Source organism: Mchenga conophoros, linkage group LG12 (assembly GCF_057382185.1).
Source record: "Mchenga conophoros isolate Kocher_MC1m ecotype Shallow Benthic linkage group LG12, M_conophoros_male_GT1.1, whole genome shotgun sequence".
Taxonomy (NCBI): Eukaryota; Metazoa; Chordata; class Actinopteri; order Cichliformes; family Cichlidae; genus Mchenga; species Mchenga conophoros.
The window spans coordinates 26,607,721-26,628,910 of NC_140537.1; the positions used below are offsets into that span (position 1 = coordinate 26,607,721).

At 40.7% G+C, this 21,190-nt stretch overlaps 1 protein-coding gene across 10 annotated transcripts; it reads left to right on the top strand.

Moving 5' to 3' along the window:
- The first annotated feature begins 253 nt into the window (after positions 1 to 253).
- atxn2 (ataxin 2) lies at positions 254 to 20,926 on the top strand. Of its 10 annotated transcripts, none has more exons than XM_085294865.1 (26): positions 254 to 826; positions 2,561 to 2,591; positions 2,987 to 3,046; positions 3,415 to 3,486; positions 4,095 to 4,245; positions 5,085 to 5,099; positions 6,949 to 7,073; positions 7,226 to 7,317; positions 7,498 to 7,686; positions 8,431 to 8,603; positions 8,936 to 9,184; positions 10,185 to 10,373; positions 10,674 to 10,853; positions 11,010 to 11,114; positions 11,303 to 11,373; positions 11,501 to 11,865; positions 12,107 to 12,170; positions 12,287 to 12,433; positions 13,077 to 13,094; positions 13,732 to 13,798; positions 14,708 to 14,901; positions 16,142 to 16,268; positions 16,343 to 16,531; positions 16,644 to 16,861; positions 18,612 to 18,789; positions 18,865 to 20,103. In XM_085294865.1, the coding sequence occupies exons 1-26, from the start codon at positions 714 to 716 to the stop codon at positions 18,972 to 18,974; spliced, it is 3,492 nt and encodes a 1,163-aa protein (XP_085150991.1). In that variant the 5' UTR covers positions 254 to 713; the 3' UTR covers positions 18,975 to 20,103. The 10 variants fall into 10 exon arrangements, with proteins under 10 accessions (XP_085150991.1, XP_085150983.1, XP_085150984.1 ...); XM_085294857.1 differs by lacking the exon at positions 18,865 to 20,103 and adding an exon at positions 20,112 to 20,926 and having other exon boundaries at positions 258 to 826; positions 16,647 to 16,861; XM_085294858.1 differs by lacking the exon at positions 18,865 to 20,103 and adding an exon at positions 20,112 to 20,926 and having other exon boundaries at positions 260 to 826; positions 13,732 to 13,792.
- The last annotated feature ends 264 nt before the right edge of the window (positions 20,927 to 21,190 follow it).

A 21,190-nucleotide genomic window follows, 5' to 3' on the forward strand; every position in this document is an offset into this window, starting at 1 on the left:
GCTTCAGTGGATACTAGCCATCACTATGCCCACACGCGCCGTGTGTGTGTGTTTGTGTGTATGTTAGTAGTGAGTTCGCCGGCTCACGTGGATGACACTACATAGTAATTGAAAATTCATGGACTTCCTGAAAATAGTGCCATGATGTAACTGTGTCTCCTTTAACACAAATGTCTGCATTGGGTTTTTACGTTAAAGATGGTCATGTTCATCTGTTTACAAGATCAATAGTTTTCAAATAACACAGCGTATAAAAATATAGAGTGAAGTGTTGCGAGCCGTCACGCCTCTCATATCCCTCCGCTGTTTTTGTCCCCCTTTCAGGCTGTTTTGGTCTTTTCGCTGTTAGCAACGGAAAGAATCCGAGATAGCTGCAAACCCGATTTTGAGATAATAATTATATAACAAATTGACAAGAGGTGTAATACACATGTTCATTTCGGAAAAGTTACTAGAGCGTGTTGTCTTTTTTTAAATATATTTTTTTTCAGTTTTAATAGGAATTGTACAGGTCGCTAATTTAGCTAGCAACTGTTAGCCAGGCTAGCTGCTTAGCAAAGCATCCTCCTGAACAGGCACGTTGACTTTAGCCTGCTGGCTAAGCTAGGTCTTCGGATTGCCCAACGTTAGTGAGGTACCGCACACCGTCTCATCGTCAAGAAATTGCGGCGTGAAACTGGTCTGTTAAAGACGCTGTCTTTTATGGGATCACCATGTCAATGAAGGCCGGTGGAAATCGCAGCAAGCCCGGCGGTGGTAGCACCGCCGGTGCCGCCGCCGCCTCCGGTGCCGGAGGAAGCGGCGGGGGAAGACAGAATCTGGGCAGGTATGTGAAATTAGAACGTTAACATAGCGAAGCAAAAACACAGCAAGGAGGGTTGGTTTGACACGTTTTCGATATTTGGCCATAGTCACTGCCAAACGGTAGCGGTTGTAAGAGATGACATTGCCGTTAAGTGGTCCAAAACTAGTGCGTGTTTGTGAACGTTGTGCGGGCCTTGCGACGTGTTGGTCAGCCAGTTGTGCAGTTCAGCTAGCGAGGCCTGCCTGTCTGCTTGGTCCAGTGCTGTTGCAACTTTCGACGTGACATTATCTTCTCTGGCACGTTAAATCAAACATGCCACCACGAGGTTGATTTTCCATAAATACATGTTCGGGTGGACATTTATCTTTCCTCACATGAGTGTAGTACTAGTGACGCTGCTTGCCAAGTTGCTGGTATCAGTTTACTCTAAGCTTGAAGCCAAGTCAGCTAGCGTTAATTAGCCAATTGCCAGCCTATGCTTGCATTTCAGTTTTGTAACCGTTGGCTAATGGGGGACACGCAACGGCATTTGTTGTCTTTTGGCTGCCATGTAGCTTGGTACGTTACCGCAACATTGCTGCAACGGGGTTGCCAGGAAATGGATATAAAGCGTGTGGGCGCTCAGAAGAAAGGGGCGGGTGTGGAAACGGGGGTATTACAGACCGACTGGCTTTCAACCTTGACGTTGCCATTGCTGTTCGTGAGAAATAGTGTCCTTGAGGCATGACTTTCTCTCTACACGTCGTCCCAAGATGAAGATAAAGCACACTGTCAGTGCATGAACAGCATGCATGCTGTGATTTTTGGTGGTCAGGCTGCTGTTCACCGGTCACTAGGACAGCACTCCCCTTTCACTGCGTAGGATTCATCGTGAAGATGCTATAAATGAATATTGGTCCAGTTTATAACCATGCTCACAAAACCTGCACATTACAGCTCAAAATGGCATGGCTAAGTGTGTTTTAGAAAGCTTAGGGCTGATTTACTGCAACGGATATAATATAGGGGTTAGTGGCCATTGCTTACGTTGAATGGTTGGTTATGTGCCAGCTGCTGAACAAGGTGCATTTTAGGACATGCCTGGGAAAACTCTTAGCGGCTGAGTGTTTGGCTAGATTGCATCACAAACATCATTATTATAAGCATAATGTTTTGGAGACACTGGGGAAATTTCAGAATTTACATTGCACATTGGAAATGTGATCTGCAAGAGCAATTCTGTCGATCTTAAATATGAAGTCAATGTCCACAATTTAAACAATTGATCAAGTAAGAGGGCTGTGTTGATGGTTGTGGTGATGTCTCCACAGCTGAAATCGATAGTGATGGTAATAAATCTTATACTTGATAAAACCAAAGTGATTTCATTTTCATGTCTGCAGCTGCAAACATTTCACATGTCCTCTTCAGTCATAATCTCAGTAAAGCATCATTATAAGACCCTCATGTATTCTTAAACCTGGTTCTCTGTAGTTTGCTACAAGTGATTGTAATATGCAGATACTTGCAGTATGCTGTGAAAGTATATTTTAGAAATGAGGTTAAGGTTAAAGCAAATTATATAGCTTGTATTGATTAACTTCAAGTGCACTTCTGTATCATCTTAATCACTGCCTCTTATGATTTCTCTTAGTGAGTTGCACATATCAGCGCATGTGCTAAGTCAAGTCTTTATTTATTTTATTTTTTACAGTTGATGGTGAGTTTGACAACAATTTAATCAAAATGCGATTTTTTTTTTTTTCTGTCCCTCAGGGGGAGACACAGTGGCAAAGGTCCAGCAGCAGTGAGTAACCTGTTATTTTTCATATACATTTGAGAAACAAAATTACCTTCAAGCTTGAGTATTTTAAAAAACTTAAAAAAAATAATAAAATAAAAAAAAACAAACAGATTTTTGAACATAGTGATGGTGTTTTTTCCTCTTGAGGCATGTCATTGGTGGGCACCAGAATTTATCTTATGCAGGAAAAACCCTCACAATGCTTTAACACTTCTTTTTCTTGGTTTCCTCTTTTTAAAGCATTTTAATGCCAGAGAAAGCATAAATCCAGATATCGCCTTTTTAATTGCATTAAGAATGGAACAAGTGTATTGGTATTCCACAGTGATGAGACATTATTTGGCATCTTTTTTGTGCTCAAAATGGGAGCATCAAAATTAATTGTATCTTTTCTTTAGGTCATTTTCAATGGTGTATATGCAAATATGAGGATGGTCCATGTCTTGACTTCAGTGGTGGTACGTTTACTGTGTGCCTACCTTGTTCCTTTTTTTTTTCTGTGTGTAATGATTATAAGAATATGCATAGTTGCAAAATTCCTTGGATGAAGTAGCCATGTGAATCATGCTTACTCTAAGTGAGTTAGTAAGAACATTATTTACTGCAGTCTGTTTTACCACATGCTGTTTCTTCAAATTGTTTATACAGCATTAAACAAAGCCTGTTGTAGAGACAGCTGGTTGCATAAAAGGAAACAAGTGATTGATCAATCAATGGTTTGCCTTGCAGAAAAATGGGTTTCTGAACTTATATTTTTGAACATGTAAGTTAAAATTTGTACTGAAAGGCACATACCGTATATAACGACAAGCCTCTTTAATTGTAGGGGACCAAGTGTGAGCTTAAAGTGAAAAATGGAGCCATCTATGAGGGAGTATTTAAGACCTATGGCCCAGAGGTAAGGCTCATGCATAATGTGGTATTCTTTATTGTGCCAATATGGAGGGAAATCTGTTACTTTCTCACTAGCTGAATATGATTAGGGTTAAATGTGATGGAGTCTTGCTAACACTTGGTACTAGTTTCACCCCTAAGGTGGTTTAGACCGGCATTGCTTTTTCTGATATTTGAGCATTTACCTTCCCTTTTAGGCTGAATTATTTCCCAAAAGTAATAATCATAAGTAAATTTGAGGTTTTCTGCTGATGCCAGGATTACACAAAGTAGTTTAATTGATAAGAGTGATGAGTGATTTATTTGACTAATAGTTAAAGGAAGCCTGCTACAATTTTCCAGATCTTTAATTCATAACCATACACCACATATCTTTCTTGTGATGCTTAAAACAGATCTCTTGAGATTTCTCAGTATGTTTTAGTTTTAGGGTTGTTCTTGAGATTGTTTATAGCTGTTTTGTGTCTCTAGCTACTGTGGAGTGTGATGGGCATGAAAGAGTGCATTGTCCCAGTCTCCTGTGTCCATAGTTTCTTGTGTCTTTTGCAGATAGTCTTTTTTTGTTTGTTTTTTTTTGCCCTCTGTGTTTCAAATGATATTTTTCTCCCTCAGTGTGACCTGGTGTTGGATGCAGCCCACCGAAAGAGTACAGAACCGAGCACAGGGCCCAGGAAAGAAGATATTGTAGAGAGCATCATTTTCAAGGCTTCTGATGTCGTAGTTGTGAACTTTAAAGATGTGGATCTAAATTTCGCCAGGAAAGGTAGTGTGGTCATATTTTTATTTTTTGGCAAAGATTTTTTTTTAGTTATTGAAACTGGAGATGTTATCATGCGCATATTGAAAACCTATGGACAATGTTAACTGGGTGAGTTTGTCACACTGTCCATTTACACATACGAAAATATAAACGTATGTCAGTGAATTCCCATCTTTGCATACATACAATGTATTACCCTTCTCAGTCTTCTCTATCTTGATGTTGCAGAGGCTTTTCTGTGAGTTAAGTCTTGTGTGTCTGCTCAGAGTGGCCAGTCATTGAAGTCTAATTTGATCTATCGATTGGTCCAAAGGTTGCTCTAGTGCAACAAGGACACTCAATAAAGGCTGAAGGAGCCTGCTTCATGTAATTCATGTACACCCATATGATTCTGCTTTGGACGATAATTGACTCTGCAGGAGAGTTTTGTTGTCTGAAAATATACAGGCATGAAGGTGTGAGGGGTTTTGCTTCATGATTTGAAACTATGGCACTACAATGATGCCACTTCACTTTAACAACTTGTGAAGTGAGTGAAATTTACACAGAAAGATAAAATGTCAAAAGTACCCATGTTTGTCTGCTTGCCCCTTTATTTTTTTTAAAGAAATGCTCAATAAGTGATCAGTTGAAATCATGGGATGTGAGGAGTGCACTAGACATGGCTTGACCCAAGCTCAGATTGTTAGAATTGAGTACCTTTACAACTTATATCTAGGTGAACCATATCATAAATATGTCTGGTATGAATTTAACTGTTGGTGTGATTGCCAGTCATTTTATCTGTCAGTCATTCTTCTGACTATCTGTCATCTGTGTGTCTCTCCTTTCCAATGGTCTAGTCTCCTCAGACACAGGTAATCTATGGCTGTTTTCTCCTTTTGCACATCTTTGTATGCTCTTAAAAATATGTACTGTGCTCTTATGTTAGACCTGTTAAATTAGATATTAAATTAGAAATGTAACGTTTATGAACATTTGGGCATGATGATCTATTTTTTTTTTTTTTTTTTGCTGTATGTATTGTTACTGCATTTTGATTCCAGTATGATTCTCAAAGTTTTAGGATCACTGCTCTCATACACCCAAAAACTAAAAATGAGATATGTATTGCTGATCAGTGTTGCTTTATATTTTTAACTGCGTCTTCAGACTGCATGTTGCTTTCGGTGGAAGAATTATTCCCTCAAAATCATTCAAGCTGATTTTTGGAGTCTTTAAATATTATCCAGTTTTAACTTTTGATACAGCCTATGGGATACATTTGGGTAATTTCTTTTATACTAATATAAACTCTATTTGTGTTAATAAGGTTACAAAGTGCTTTGTATTAAAATAAAATAAAAAATCACAGAAATTGTGAAAACCAGAGAAAATAGGATGGGGGGAAATAAACAACAAGAAGTGGCAATGATGAAGCAGTGACTTGTATAAGAAGAAGGTAATGTTTATTGCTTTTGTTTAGTTTATCTTTTATAGGATTTTTCCTAAACATCAGTTTGTTTGTTTTTTAAACCTTTCTTGGCCTTGCTCGAGTCATGTCACACTTAAATGGTAGATTATCAGCAACATTAATGTGATTCCATTGAAAGCAACTGATTCAAAAGTCATATTGGGCTCTCTTACATCATTTGTTTTCTGAGCATTGTTTTTAAAAGGTTATTAGGAGAAGTTTAATTTTGTTTGGCACTGAAATGCTTTGAGGTCATGTAATTAACTGCAGTCTAAATGCATGTTTGCTTACCTCTCACTATTCTCACGTTTGATTTTAAAATTTTTCTTACTTTGTATAATTCCTTTGGTGGACAGTGTGCACAAAGCATGCCAGCAAACACTGGAAATATAAACCAGGTCTATTGGCCCAACTGCCCGTATGGTGTCAGTCTAATGTTTCTGAACTTGCTCTGTGCCTGAAACGCTTAAATGCCTTTTTGTATTGTGAAATGAGTTATGACGTGTGAGATAAGCAACTCCAGGTGGCTGGTATGCTTTGAGCACATAGTTCACTGGTGCCAGATCTGCAAATGTGAGAGCAGACTTGGGCTAACATGAGATTAGAATTTCAATTCAGTTATAATTGGGGGTTTTCTTTGAGCAGATCTGTCTGTTTATGACTTTGTTGAGTCAATGTATTCCATACATTTACATAAAAATAATGAACATCCTGAAACCGCAATTAGCCCAAAGTAAATTGTTTAATTAATGTGCTCCCTTTCAAGATGTTGCTATGGTGATTCTTAATAAATAGGGTGCAAGTCAAGCATTGTAGACACTGCTCGTAGCTGGATTTAATTTCTGATAAAAGTGAGCCATCTGAAAATACTGTAGCACCTAGAGACATTATGCTACATACTCTGACAGTGATTCAGGACTCTCCCTTTATTCACAAGTCTTGCCCACACTTCCAGACTCACCAATGCCAGCTCAAGAAAATTGCTTTTTTTTTTTTTTTTGGAAAGGAACCCCCCACCCCCACCCCCACCCCCCAAAATCCTGTTGAACCTGTGTTTGGATGTAACTCGGTGTGTCTTTCTGAACCGTCAAACTCTCCATATAGACGTTTGCTGTAAGAACTCTCTCAGAGGCTCTTGAAGCATGATGAGCACTTTGTTTTCTAAGCAGTGAGAGTGGAGCCTGCGTGCGTGCATGCGTGTGTGTGGTATCATGCAGTACATAAATATATACATTCTTTTCTTCATGTTTCAGACAACTTCACAGATGCAGCAGTGACTGGCCGGATCAATGGCGAGCATAAAGAAAAAGATCTTGAGCCCTGGGATGGAGGAGAGACCCACAACTCTGATAGCCTCGAGTCTCTGGATACTGATGTGGTGAGAAAAGTATCAGACACCAGAAACAGGCTGGTGCTAAACTTGCTATATATTCAACCGAAACAAAGAGTTTGTTTCATGTGATCCAGAGCATTTAAATTTGTTCACATGCTGATTGTCAAATTCTGTCTCTGCTACTGTTTTCACATCAGTCTAATGGGTGGGATCCCAATGACATGTTCAAGTACAATGAGGAGAAATATGGAGTCTTGTCCACATATGACAGCAGCCTGTCCACATATACGTAAGCTTCTTCATGTTCTCCATGTATTTGTTTGTATACTTGTCATACTAGATATGTTTAATTTTGAATCTCTGACAGTAAACAAACGTTCACTCTTTAATCTGGTTTTATTATAAAATTAAAGACTTAGAACCATGCTGTCCCATGTTACTCCTTGTCTAACCTGAATTTATTTCCCAGGGTACCTTTAGAGAGGGACAACTCAGAAGAGTTCTTGAAGAGGGAGGCGCGTGCTGCCCAGCTGGCAGAGGAGATCGAGGCTAGTGCCACGTACAAGGCCCGCGTTGCTCTGGAGAATGATGAACGGACTGACGAGGAGAAATTCACTGCTGTTGTGCGAGGGGAAAGGGAGACTCACACACTTGGCAGGTGGTGCCAGGATATGAGTTTTTACAAAAATACTACGTGTTTCTGTGAATACATTTTGTGTACACTTTGCAATTATGTAAATGTAATTGTGTTCGTAAACATATTTGAACGATTTTCAATTTTTATTGCCTCTTGATGCATTCTGTGGAGTTGTTAGAACTCGCATTATTCACAATTTATTGTTATAAGAATTTAAGAGGAGCTGGAAAAGGATACTGCTGAGCTTTGCATACAATCATCTGTGTTGTAGCTGTGTGCTGTCACCAGGGGGCACTGAAATAAAACTGTTGCTTTAGTTTATGCTTCTCTTGCTCATTTGGCTTTGCACTGGCAGTGAAGAACACAAAGTCATAATACACAAAGAACTTCTAAACTGAGTGTTAAAAATTTTGAACAGGGCCTACTACTACTGCTGTTAGTGCCTTTTTTAAAAAAAAAAAAAAAAAAAATCTTTGTGGAGTTTGTTTTCTGTCGGTTTTTTTCTAATGCTTCTTGTGCTGCATGTAGAACTCTATTGCCCCTTTTCCTGTTCTTTGGGAGGAATATTTAAGCCTACTAGACAAGTAGACAGCAAATGTTCCTATAACAAATACTTCCTATAACTGGTAATTAAAATTAAAAAATAAGCTCATTTTAGCTAATGACCACTTACTGGAATGGAATAAAGTATAGAATTAATTGCTCATCTTTATTATTGCCTTGTGTATATGTTTAGCTGAGTTAAGTCTGTTTGTATGTTTGTAGAGAGAACAAGTACATTCCTCCTGGTCAGAGAAACAGGGAGGCAATGTCATGGGGGCCAGGGCGTCAGAATTCACCTCGTCTTGGTCAGAGCTCAGCTGGACCCCCCACTCCTCGACCAGGACCCCACGACTACAGTCCCAGTTCTGGATCCGACCAGAGGGTGGTTAATGGAGGTATATTTAATATGTCACCTACAAATCTGCTGTTACTTGCTGCAAATCAAACACAGTCTTTGTGAGAGTAAAGGAGTGGATGAGTGAGTCACTGTTGTGATCAAACCACGACTCGAAATAAGTTATTTTGCAGTGGCAAAGTGTTTGGGTTATTCTTGTGTTATCTTGTTAGTTTATTTTTATTTAAGCAATTTTTTTCCTGTTTCCCCATCCCTTGTCATTTTTTTTTTTTTTAAATTAAATTTCTCTCTTCTTTCTGTCCCCACTATACCTTTGTTTCCCCTGCACTATAGCTTGTGTCATCCTTGATCATTTGTCCTTGCCTCTTTTAGGTTCATCCCATTGGCCCTCACCCTGTCCATCTCCTTCCTCCCGTCCCCCTTCTCGTTACCAGTCCGGTCCCTCCTCCCTGCCTCATCGGGCAACCACGCCCACCAGGCCACCTTCCAGGCCCCCCTCTCGACCTTCCAGACCTTCCTCTCATTCATCCCACCTCTCTTATCCCTCCTCTTCATCCTCCCTTTCCCACCATGGGCCCACATCGCCAGCCTCCGCTCTGGCCAAACGCATGTCTTCAGAAGGTACCCACATCTCTGTGGAGTAGACCTGGGCAAAAAACACGAGTTGAAGGTGGAGGGATTTAAGTCACAAAGAAATGTGAAATATTTCAAAGTTGATGGCGATCAGTTTTAGTTGAAAAATAAGTTTGCCCAGGTCTAGTGTGGAACAGCAGAAATAGGAGAAATTGCTTGGTCAGACTGAGTTGGGATCAGATTTGAAAAACTCTGATTCTCTGTCAGTACATCAGGCAGTTTCACCTTGGCATGTGGGTGCACCAATGTGTGCCATGCTTTGGGTGTGGTAACACTTAAGGCACCAATTTATCAACTTCTCTGGTAGATCATTCAAAAGAAGGTGCACGATGATATTCTAATTTAAAAAAAAAAAAAAAAAAAGGCTTGATGTTTGAGGCATGAGAAAGATGCTCAGAGATATTTGGATTGACAAATTTGATAAGTGGTTGTAATACCAGTTAAGTTTCACATGCGGTTTTTAAAAGTCTTCTCTGTATTCCACTCCATTGGGATACGAACTGTTGACCAGAAATGTGATCCGTCAATTTCCAGAGTTCCTCCAAAAAAAGCCCCCAAAAAACTGGTAGTGAGGCTTAATCTCTTGACGTCAATTATTTTTACTTGAATAGAAAAATTGTTAACTAGTGTTTGGCCTCTCATTATTTTTTTAATATGCTGTTACTGTAGGCCACTGTTCATCTCACTTTTTGGCCTTTGCTTTCCCATTTCTCATCTCTCACTTTGCTTGGTTGTGATGTGGTGTTTGATCACTTTACAGGATCATCTGTAATTTCTCCACTAGCATGCATGCAACAAATAACCTTACTGTTTGGTGTGATATTTATCAGCATGTAGACTTGAGTTTTTGAAAGTTTTTGTGAGGCACTGGTGAGTTAAAAAACAAAAAACAATTAACAGAGGGATGCTAGGAAACACATGTTCACTTTGCTGTCACTGTGTGTTTACCAGCTTCTATCCATTTGCCTCTGTCTTTATACATCTCTAGGTCCACCAAGGATGTCTCCAAAATCTCAGCGGACGCCTCGTGCTCACAGAGTGCCACCCTGTCGGACCAGTGGAGTACCCCAAGGAGTGGACTTAATTTCCCATAATCCCCCTGGAGAGTCCATAGTGACTCCACAAACCAGGAGCAGCTCTTCCTCTGGAGGGACATGGTCCTCAGTGGTTAGCGGAGGTAGACTATTAATCTGAATAGTTTGTACCCCTCAGCCATAAAAGGCTGATGGGATATTGTCACCCTGCTGGGTGGGCAGGTAGTGTGGACACCAAAGCTTGTGAATGCAATGTAACTTGAGAACAAGGCAACATAGGATTTTTAAATGCATCCCAATGGTGAACCTACTAGTCCAGTATTTTTCTCCCTTTGCAGAGATTTTAGTTTAATGCCACTGGAGGGCATAGTTCAAAGCACCTGTTATTGTTTGTTATTTAACCTGAATGTGTTGTGAACACCAAATTCTTCTCCCCTTCTCAGCTCACAGACCTCGCTCCCCCCGACAGAATAGTATGGGTGGAGCTTCAGCTGGCTCCTCTTCCCTCCCATCACCTCAGACAGGTACAGCTCCTGTGGAAACTGTTACTACTCCAACATCAGCTTCCTCTCCTACTGCAGCTAGCCCTGCCCCCAGCATAGTCACTTCTTCATCAGGAGATGGTAAGCTGAAGTTTAACAAAGGACTGAGTATGAATAGTGATATGAAAACACGTCTGTTGGTTTTTATAATGAATAAATAAGTGCTACAATCAGAAAAAGCTATCATTAAATCATTTTGATGGGAGTAAGTAAACGTTCTTTTTTTTGTATGTTTAGCAAAAGAATGTCGTGCCCAGGAGACTAGACAAACATCTCCTACAAACAAGGAGAACATCAAGCCTTTGGAAAGTTCACCTAGTTTTACAAGACAAGTTTGTAAAGGTTGGTAAACACTAGAAATTTGCATTAACTTGTTCTTTTTAACCTCAGAATGTTGAGAAGCAATACAATTTTAAACATGAGTACGAGGGTTTCTCATCTGTTCCTTTCTTTAGTAGTCGTAATGTAACAATGTCTTAAAAATTGATATTTCCAGAATCTGCATTTATTTCTCTCCATTCACTTTGCAGGACCGCCTTCTATACCATCAGACCACAGAAAACAAATAGATAATTTAAAGAAATTTAGTGTAGATTTTAGGGTAAGTATATCTTGAATTTATATGACATACAAATTGCTAAGATATGACTGATCTCATCTCATGTTTGTGAGGCTTTAGCAGAGGTTGTGCCCCTCTTCCACTCATCTTTCCTCTGTCCCTCTGCCAGTTGCAGTCTAGTTCCAACCCAGACCCTCCCTGTGAACCAGTGATGACCAAGTCTGCTAGAGACCCTGCAGACAAACCTAAAGATCTTCCCCTGGACAAAGCCTCCACAGTGGGGAGGGAGGCCACTGAAGATGGTGTTGTAGTAATTGCTGCTGGCACACCTAGTGGTACCCATGCTCCACCGACTACCACCACAAGCACCAGTAAGCCTGGCAGCCCCGCTGCAATGTCTCAGTCTCCCTCTGCTACTGACCAGAAGAGGCCAGGGCTTGATGTGACGTCACAGGGAGTTCAGACGACGGCCACCTCAACGTTCAGCGGACCCAAGCATGAAGAGAAGGAGGAGAAAAAAGAAGCAGTGCAGGAGTGAGTGGACAGGAGACCCATTCCACGAGAAAACCAAAAATGACTTTATTGCATTTTGTGTGGTCTGTAGTCAGTTTACTATAATGCACAGTAGGGATTTATTACTGTCCAAAACCAACAACAAATTATTTAATGATAAATATTTATTAATTTAAAGAAACACAATTTAATGAAGTTTAAGTAGCTTCAGAAACAAATTCTTCCTTTTCATTCCTTTTCTCTATTTGTTCTCTCTCTGCAGTCAAGTGAGAAAATCAACCCTGAACCCAAATGCTAATGAGTTCAAACCCAGGTTTAATACACAGGTAAGTTATAACCCACTTCTGCCAAGCTTAAAACATTTGGAAACCAAAAACTATGTCTGGTATTTAATTTATTTATGTCTCTATATGCTTTTGTTTTTCTTTGTATTTTCCCTCAGCCCAAACCAGCCAACACCCCAACGCCTCCCCGGCCTCAAGGCCAGCCCAGCCCCTCCATCGTGGTCCAGCAACCTCCAACTGTTTATGGCCAGACAGTCTGTTTCCCCCAGATGTATCCGCTGACGCCAGTCAGCCCTGGAGTTCAGGTGAGATACACACCTGCATACTGAAATGTACATTATGGAGATATTCATTTTTATTCAGTGCAAATCACCCAGAGCATCACACTGTGTTGGTATGAAATGCAGGGTTCATTCAGACCAACCCCTAACAACAGTGACTAACATGTCTATGTTTGTCCTCACGTGGTAATTTTCTTTCCTTTTCTTTGATTCATGCCTGCCATCATTATTTTCTCAGTGTATTTTATGTTTTTAAGGACAAAGCTCACATTTGTTGTCATTTGTTTCATTGTAAACTTTTTCCCTCCATGTAGCAGAAGAAGCATTAGGGGGGAAAAAGGTCCCCCTCCCCATGACATGTTGTTCCCTGTCTTCTTTTGAGAAGGTGTTAGTTACATGGTTTTCTTACAGAATGAACTGAGAAATGTTTAGGTGATTATTTGCATAACAAGCTTAGAAATGTTTAGTCAAAGCTTTTTTTAGAAGTTTAGTATAGATATAATTTTGATGTTGCATATATGTAGCTGTGATCAATACATTTCTTATGTTGCTTTAAGAAAAACTTGGTGATCCAACATCAGACACGTGCAAACGATAACAACTAAAAAGTGGTTCTTCTTCCCTTTTCTCCCCCTCCTCCTCCCCTCTCTCTCTCTCGCTCCATTAGAAAAGCATAATATGGAAGGTTTGTGAATTTTTCTAAGATTTCTATTTTTAAAAACTTTTTTTTGTATTATTTTTATTTTATTTTTTAAGCCCAATAAGTACTGGGATGTTTTGCTTGCTTGTTGAATTAATATCATCAGATGTTGGTTTGCCAACTTCTTATTGCAATTCTTCAGATGGACTTAAAACTGTGCTCATTTCCCTTTGTTCCATCTGTTTTCCAAACAAATGGCTGCAAGCTAAAATGAGTTTAAGCTAGCTTGTTTTTGCTGAAGGGGTGTTTGTAACACAAATGCATGGTGGACAATGTTAATGAGTTCAGGAACTGAAAAAACAGTATTATGAATGCTGTAAAAACACCTTTTTGGCTCGTGATAGTCAGGTGTAGAAAGTGCATGTGGCCCCAGGTAAGCGATGACTCCCACAAGCTCTTACATTCTAGTAAGCTGTTTGTGTTAGACAAAAAGAAGATGAAAAGTTTATCTGCAGCCAGATTGTTATTAAGGTTCCCAGACAAATGAGCATAGATGCACCCATGTTTATCCTCAGACTGTCTGTTTTATAATCTTGTTGGAAATCTCACAGAAAATTGAGTATAAACATGTTTTTTATTTTTTGTTTTTCCCTACCTTTCCTCGTTCCTCACCTCTCTCCAGTCTCCCATGTACCAGGTTCAGATGCCTATGACAGTGAGCCAATCTAAACCCTACAGACCAGGTAAAGGTGAGAATAACCACCGCTTTCTTTCTCTCATTTCCCTCCCACATAATCTTTTTTTCAACTTGGTGAACAATATTTACAAACCATGTGAATACATAAATATTTTTAACCAGCTATTTGGACAGTATGTGATAATAAGCTTGTTTTCAGAGTCAGCCCAAACATTGTTTACAATGTGGCATTGTTGTGGCATTTTTTTACAAAACGGTTGAATTAAAATGTCTTGTTGGTGGAGTAAATAAATTCCTAATGGGGTAAAAAACAAAGAGAGGGCTTCCTGCAGAAGCACACCACGCAGGAGCCTGCAATCTGAAATATTACCAGTCACTCAATATCATGATGAGGAGCTGAGAATAATGAAAGCTGAAAATAATTCCCCAGTCTTACATGAAGTGTGATGGATTGGTTGATTAATTACGTTGATTATTCATGTGGGGGATTGAGCTGCTTTGCCCACACAAAATCAAACGTGCAACAACAGCAATCGCTATACAATCATTTAAAGAATGTTGTATATTCTTCTCACTATGCGGGACACCAAAAACCACTGATGCTGTATATGTTGTTTTACCACACACGCTTACCGACCTGCAATTATTACGCAAGTACAGAAATGCTGTTGTGCAAGTATTTTTGTAGTTTGCTTTTACAAGAGAGAGGCTTCAGGATTTTGTTTTTAATTTCTGATCTGGCCAATCTTTATTATCTTTCAGTAAGTTTAAATATGGCTCATAATATGATCAGTTGCTTGTGTTTTTTTTCTTCTCCCCCTCACATATAGACTTTACTAGTGTCTTTCATAGCCAATGACCCTTCTCTCTCACCAAAGCCTCTAGAGTTGGTATATATATGTGTGATATGGGATGTTGAACTTATTCTCCATCTTGCCCATCTCTTAACATAAATCTCTAGTACCCAACATGCCCCAGCAGAGGTCAGACCAGCACCATCCGCCAGGCACACCCACCATGATGCACCCAGCCACAGCAGCAGGGCCACCGATTGTAGCACCGAGCCCGGCTTACTCAGCGCAGTACTTCACCTGCAGCCCACAGCAGTTCACCAGTCAGCAGCTCGTCCAGCAGATGCCTCACTACCAGTCACAGGTATGATTTACTCTGGCACCAGCAGTATCACAACTATACAGCCTTTAGCAGCTCATTGAGGAAGGATAGATTGAACAGGCTCGTCTATTAAGACTCGTATGTAACCATTAAAGTTTCTCTGGTACCATCAATTAGAACTGGCAGTTTTTATCTCCCGCAGCTGTTCACTTGTCGGTGATTTGGCTGACAGATGCTGGTGGTCTTTAGCAGTTTGATGGGGTGCCAATGTCATGCCAGTTTTTTTGTTTTTGTTTTTTTATCACCTCTGATTTATTGAGCTCAAAGTGTACTCCTGCTTCTTATACCTGAAGAGTTACTACCTGTTTGCTACAGGCTGTCATTGGAAAAACTGCAGCTTTTACTGCAGTGACTTAAAAAATCCTGGAAAATCCTCAGTAATACAAACAGCTAGGCTCAAGCACTTTTTGGAGCAGAGCCTACTCAAAGCACACATTTATATTTTTTTATGTTGATTACTAATGAATAGTAGATGGTATTGACAAAAAGATATCTGAGGCTTGATGCCAATACCACAATGACTGTTAAGTTGTGAAATGTAAAATAGGTAAATAAATGTAAGAAAATAAGTTAAACCTCATGAATGTTGCATTTTTCTTTAACAGTCATGAAAGGATTTGGCCTCTTAAATACATAATTCTTTAAGGAAGCATTTTTCAGGACATATCGAACACACATCGTACGCACATAATCATTGATGCCCCAAAAATAATGAACCTTATGTCACTTTGATCGTCAGTGCCAATTAAATTGAGTGAAGATGGCCAGCTTTGGGATGAGACAGACAAACATGATCTCACACACAGGCTCTTTAAATGACAGCTTGTGAGAATGTTTTATGCAACCTATGAACATAGAATGCATTACTGTAGATTTTATCAGACCACAGTTCATGTGATATGCCAGAACCACAGAGTGAGACCATAGAAGCCATTTTTTTTTCTCTTTCAGTTTCATCACAGCGCTTACAAATTGAGCTGGTGTTAAGAAATGCAAGTCGGCTAACTAATGATTACAAAAAAGTATAAACCAAGAAAGAAATAAGCTTCCTTTCTCTGAACAGATGCATCAGAAGCACAAAAAAGTGTTTATGTCCATATTTCATGTGCAGCCTCTGAACAAATGTTGGCTCTCTAAATTGGCACTCAGTTACCAAAACTGTGACGGCAGGAGTTGATAGAGGCTTTCCTCAGTTTTTTGGCTTCCTTTTTGCCTCTTTCAGGCACAGCATGTGTTCAGTCCAGTGATGCAGGGCAGTGCCAGGATGATGGCGCCTCCCACGCATGGCCAGCCCAGTCTCGTCTCTTCCTCTACTACACAGTACCCAGAGCAGACACACACCATGTATGGTACGTGTGCGGCCAATGCACGGGGTGTGATTTTTAATGCTTTTCACTATTACTAACGCCGACTGCTGTTTCAGTGTCTCCAGGGCCAATGCCTCAGCAGTACCCCCACCCTAGTGCCACCTTGCACCCTCACCCGCAGCACCCTCAGCCCTCTGCCACGCCTACAGGCCAGGCACAGCAGGGTGGACCACAACATGGAGGCCCTCCTAGCCATCCAGCTGCCAGCCCAGTCCAGCACCCACAGCACCCACAGGCAGCAGCAGGTGAGTGCCCTAAGGTTGGCGGTAGTAATTACCCCCTCCCCCCATGGAGCTGGATTTTTTTCAAGTGGAGCATTATGGTAATGTATACATGTGTTTATGATTTTTGTTGTAGCAGCAGCAGCAGCAGCAGCCCAGGCCCTCCACCTGGCTAACCAGCCTCCACAGCAGCAGATGTATTCGGCCTTGGCACCCACGCCACCTTCGATGACCCCAGGGCCAAACCCTCAGTCCCCACAGGCATCTTTCCCTTCTGCTCAGCAGGCTGTGTATATCCACCCACAGCAGGTCCAGCATGGCTACAACCCCAACCACATGGCGCACGTGCAGCAGGTAGGTCACAGCCTGCTGTGAACGTGCTCAACAGCGACCACAGTGGCTCAAGCCAGGCAATCAGATTGGCAGTGTTTCCTGTGCTGGACTTAACTGTGGGTGTGAGAAAGGTCTGGGATCCATTCCAGTAGGTGTTTGAGTTTATGAATGGGTCATATTTGGCTTTTATTAATCCCTTTAAATGAGGTAGACATTTTGTTGGCAGTATGATCAAGTTGGGATGTAGCGCTGTCATTCTCACGGTACGCTGTGGGGTACAGAGGAAAAGAAACATTATTTCCTGATAAGAAGACAACCTAACCACGGAATTCAGAGATATTCTTGGATACCCATAGCAGTTTGGCCCCATTGAGTCTATGAAGGAATTCTTTAAATAGACCTATTGAGAGTTCCCTTGTTGCGTGTCATATATAGGCTATAGAGTTGATCACAGAGAAGGCTCACAATAAACCTGCCCAAAGTTTCAAATGATGACTTCAGTGTTTGTGCACGACTTAAGTTACTAAGTGATCAGTTTCAGTCTTTTCTACTCTCATATGTATGAAGTCAGTGAGAGTGGATGGCCTTAATATGATCATTTCAGACATGCAGCTCTGGCTTAGAGCAGCTGTTGTTCAAATAATCTGTTTATGAGGGGCAGCCAATCAGAAGGAAACTGGTTAAGAAGATAAAGCAGATTGCTTCAGAGGGAGGATGACTAATAGCTGACAGTTTTGGGGGTTTTTTTTGGGGGGGGGTTCCCCCTAGATACATGAAACAAATGGGTTTCCTTAGCATTGTTACATTATGTGTAGTTATTTACCTGTTTGTGCTCTGCTCAGAATTGTACACCAGAGGCCACTCTGCAATCTGTCTGGCTGAAGAGTGTTTCACACATCAACTTTACTTCATCTATTGACCATTATAAATACAGATACCAATAGACTGCCAATTAGCTAATATTGCCATTGAGATACATCAATCTGTCTCTACTGAGGGCCTCCACCAAGGCCAAATATGAGATATGGATATTTTTAACTGTAAATTGTATGATGCTACTCGAGTGGAGCAGCTTTCCAAAGCCCTAGGATTGTGATTGGCAGGATTTCATACCCCTGTCTCAGTACAGTAGAGATATTATAAACCTTGTGGAAGCTAAACTTTTTCTTCTAGTGGTGGATCCGTTTCAGATTTTGTCTGGGCATGTATAAGCCTTAAAAGCAAGACTTTCAAGGTAATCATTGTGCTATTGTCCTGTCCTCTGTTATCCTGGCTCTTCCTTCCTTGTACGTTAAGGAGACTTTTATGTGTGAAGGGTCGACCACAGTGAAAGTGCTCTTTTATTTTCTGTTTGTTCTACAGGTGTTAAAGTACTCGCACCGTTTCATTTTACAGGAAGTTTTCATTGCACATGGAAAACAAACGTTGCCGTTTCCAAGTCAAACTTGAAAAGTAAACTGTAACCTCGTGTTATTGTCTTAGCTGAAGTCACATGCTGTATGTGCGTTTGTCTCTGAGCCCCACCTTTATGTAAACAGGCTGCTGAAGAAGACAGGAAAAAAAACATTCAGAATCATGCGGTGTCTGTTCAGAGCTGCTGCTCCTGTCGGTAACAGACAGGCGGAGCCGTGAAACGCTGTGTCACTGAAACTCATCTGATTCATCGTTTTACCCAGTCTGGCTTTTGTCCTTCTGTTGATCTCTCACTGTCACACTTTTGTTCTCACTCTGGCGCACTCACTCACACTTGTGCTCTTTCTCTCGCTCCCAGGCCCATATGCAGTCTGGTATTGTGCCATCCCACCACCCGGCACCCACCCATCCCCCAATGATGCTCATGGCTACCCAGGGTCCTCCAGCTGGTCCACAGCCACCTATGCCCCAGACTGCCCTTAACCCCATCCCTGTTTCCTCAACCACACATTTCTCCTACCTGGCACATCCACAAGGTATTTTTATTATTTTCCTTCCTCTATAAAGAGACTGTGTTGTTTTCCTTCTCTAATGTTCTTTTACATTACTAGCTCCTCTTTACACCTTTGTGCAAACTGAGGCAATAAGTGAGTACTCTTCATGGCAATGGTTGAAATATTTAGACTTCAATTCTTTTTGCATGGGGGGTGAGTGTCATTAATAGATATAATGGCAGTTAGCTGGGGCAATCACACATAATTTTATTTTTTTAATTCTTTGGACAGTTATTATCCCTCAGCCATGAAAGTCTGATGAGGTTCTGTCGTCACTCCCTGTGCAGGCAGGGGAGGCGTGGACACCCAAGTGTCGGTGCCATGGAGAACAGCAATGTAGTCGGTCATGTTCATGGACACAAATTGTTTTTTCTGTTTTTTTTGTTACAGTCAGCTCAAAATAATGAATTTTAATAGGAAGTAAGATTTCTGTGTGGCGACTCCCGCGAACACAGAGGCCAAGAAAAGGTAGCTTTGAAAGAAGTGGCAGCTGCTGTATTTGACCCAAATCATAAACTTGGCGTGTAAAATTTGTCCTGTGTAGGAATTGATTCAGATGAGAATTTATCCCCTGGGAAATAAAGCAATAAATAAAAGTTGTGCACATGTTACACCTTTCATCTGATTCAGTTAAAAATGACCATAAAGAGGTGATTTTTGTATTATTCCCAGCAGGCAAATATGTGCGTGGACACTGCTGACACATAGGTCAGCAGTCACTGGTCAGAAGATTTTAACATATTGTCATATTCTTTGGGACAAAGTAACAAGTGTCCAGTCAGTACAAGAAACACATTTCACCCCTGAGTCATAAAAGGCTGAAAGATGTAAAGGTGGTAAAGGTGCATCCACTGAGGGGCTAATAACTAACCAGCTCTGAGCTAACTGCATTTAAACACTGGTCGAAGGTGAACTGGTGACTTTCAGATTGTGTTTTGTAAGGAAAACATCTGTCTTCTATTCGATACACACAATAAGAGCCATGCAGATGGTCGAGTCATACTGTGGGCTTTGCAGAACCATCAGTTATTTAAAGATAGGTCTTTAAAAAGATTCAGCTTGGGACACATGATCGGGGTGAGATTTTGAGTAATGGTAATTTCAGAAGAAACACACTTATTTATTTTTTTTATCAGATATTTAATTCTCCTCAGGTTAAACCAGGGAAAACTCCGTCTTTAGGTGCAGATTTAGATGATTGGAGGAGAATTACTGGTTTGTTATTTGAGTGTAATTAAAACAATAGTTTGTATTTTGTAAAGCTGTCTAACGTGTTACAAAGAAACTTTCTGTCATCCCTGCAGTGCAACCTCATCATCAGCAGCAGCTGTAGATGCGTCAGCGAGCTGAGGGACCCGCTCTGCGCCGCGCTTCTCAACCAGAGCCTTCATAACCAGGCGATGAAGAGGATGAGAGAGCCCACCCTCTCCTCTCTTCCCTCATCCTCACCAGACATGCTTCACATCAGCTTTTCTCTTCCCTCCCTCCTCCCTCCCTCCCTGACCAGGCAATAAGAGAATGTTAACAGGTTGATGCAGTGACATGTTTTAACGAGCTAGAGTTTTAACAGACAAGACTGCTCCTATTCAGGCCCCCCACACACAAGCACACACGCATACACATACAGATCTGCAAACACAGATAGTTATACCTACATCTACACACACTTTCAGGGGTCCCAAATTGCAACTTAAGTCAGCTTGCCAAGTAAGAAGTGAAAGAGAGTAAACAATCAGCGAGTGTGAAGAAGAAAATTCAACTGGAACTCGTAATTTTTGTCCGCACCTTGTTATGAAAAGAATCTTCCAACCTTTAGACAGTATTAATCCTACTGTTTATTGCTGCTGCTATGTGCTGCATTTATTTCCAGACTACACGACACGTTTCTAACCAAACTAAAAATGAAACATGACGAGAAACTTTCTGTGAAATAAACTCATGTTGGCAGCCGAGAGGACAGGAGAAAGTGTTATGAAATTATAACGGCTGAGGTGATCAGATCCCACTTCTCACCCGACCCTTATGTAACTTTTAAGTTAAAACTTTTACTTTGTAGATAATATAAATAATTTAAAAAATGAGCAAAAAAATTTAAAAACAATAAAAAAGTTTTAAAAACTGAACTGCTTCTTGTGGTTTGCTTGTACTGTTGGTGTGTCGTTACTGTGAACGTGCACTCTTGTGTTCTAGCTTTTTACAGTGGCTTGCAAAAGTATTCGGCCCCCTTGAACTTTCCCACATTTTGTCACATTACAGCCACAAACATGAATCAATTTTATTGGAATTCCACGTGAAAGACCAACACAAAGTGGTGTACACGTGAGAAGTGGAACGAAAATCATACATGATTCCAAACATTTTTTTTTTTTTTTACTGCAAAGTG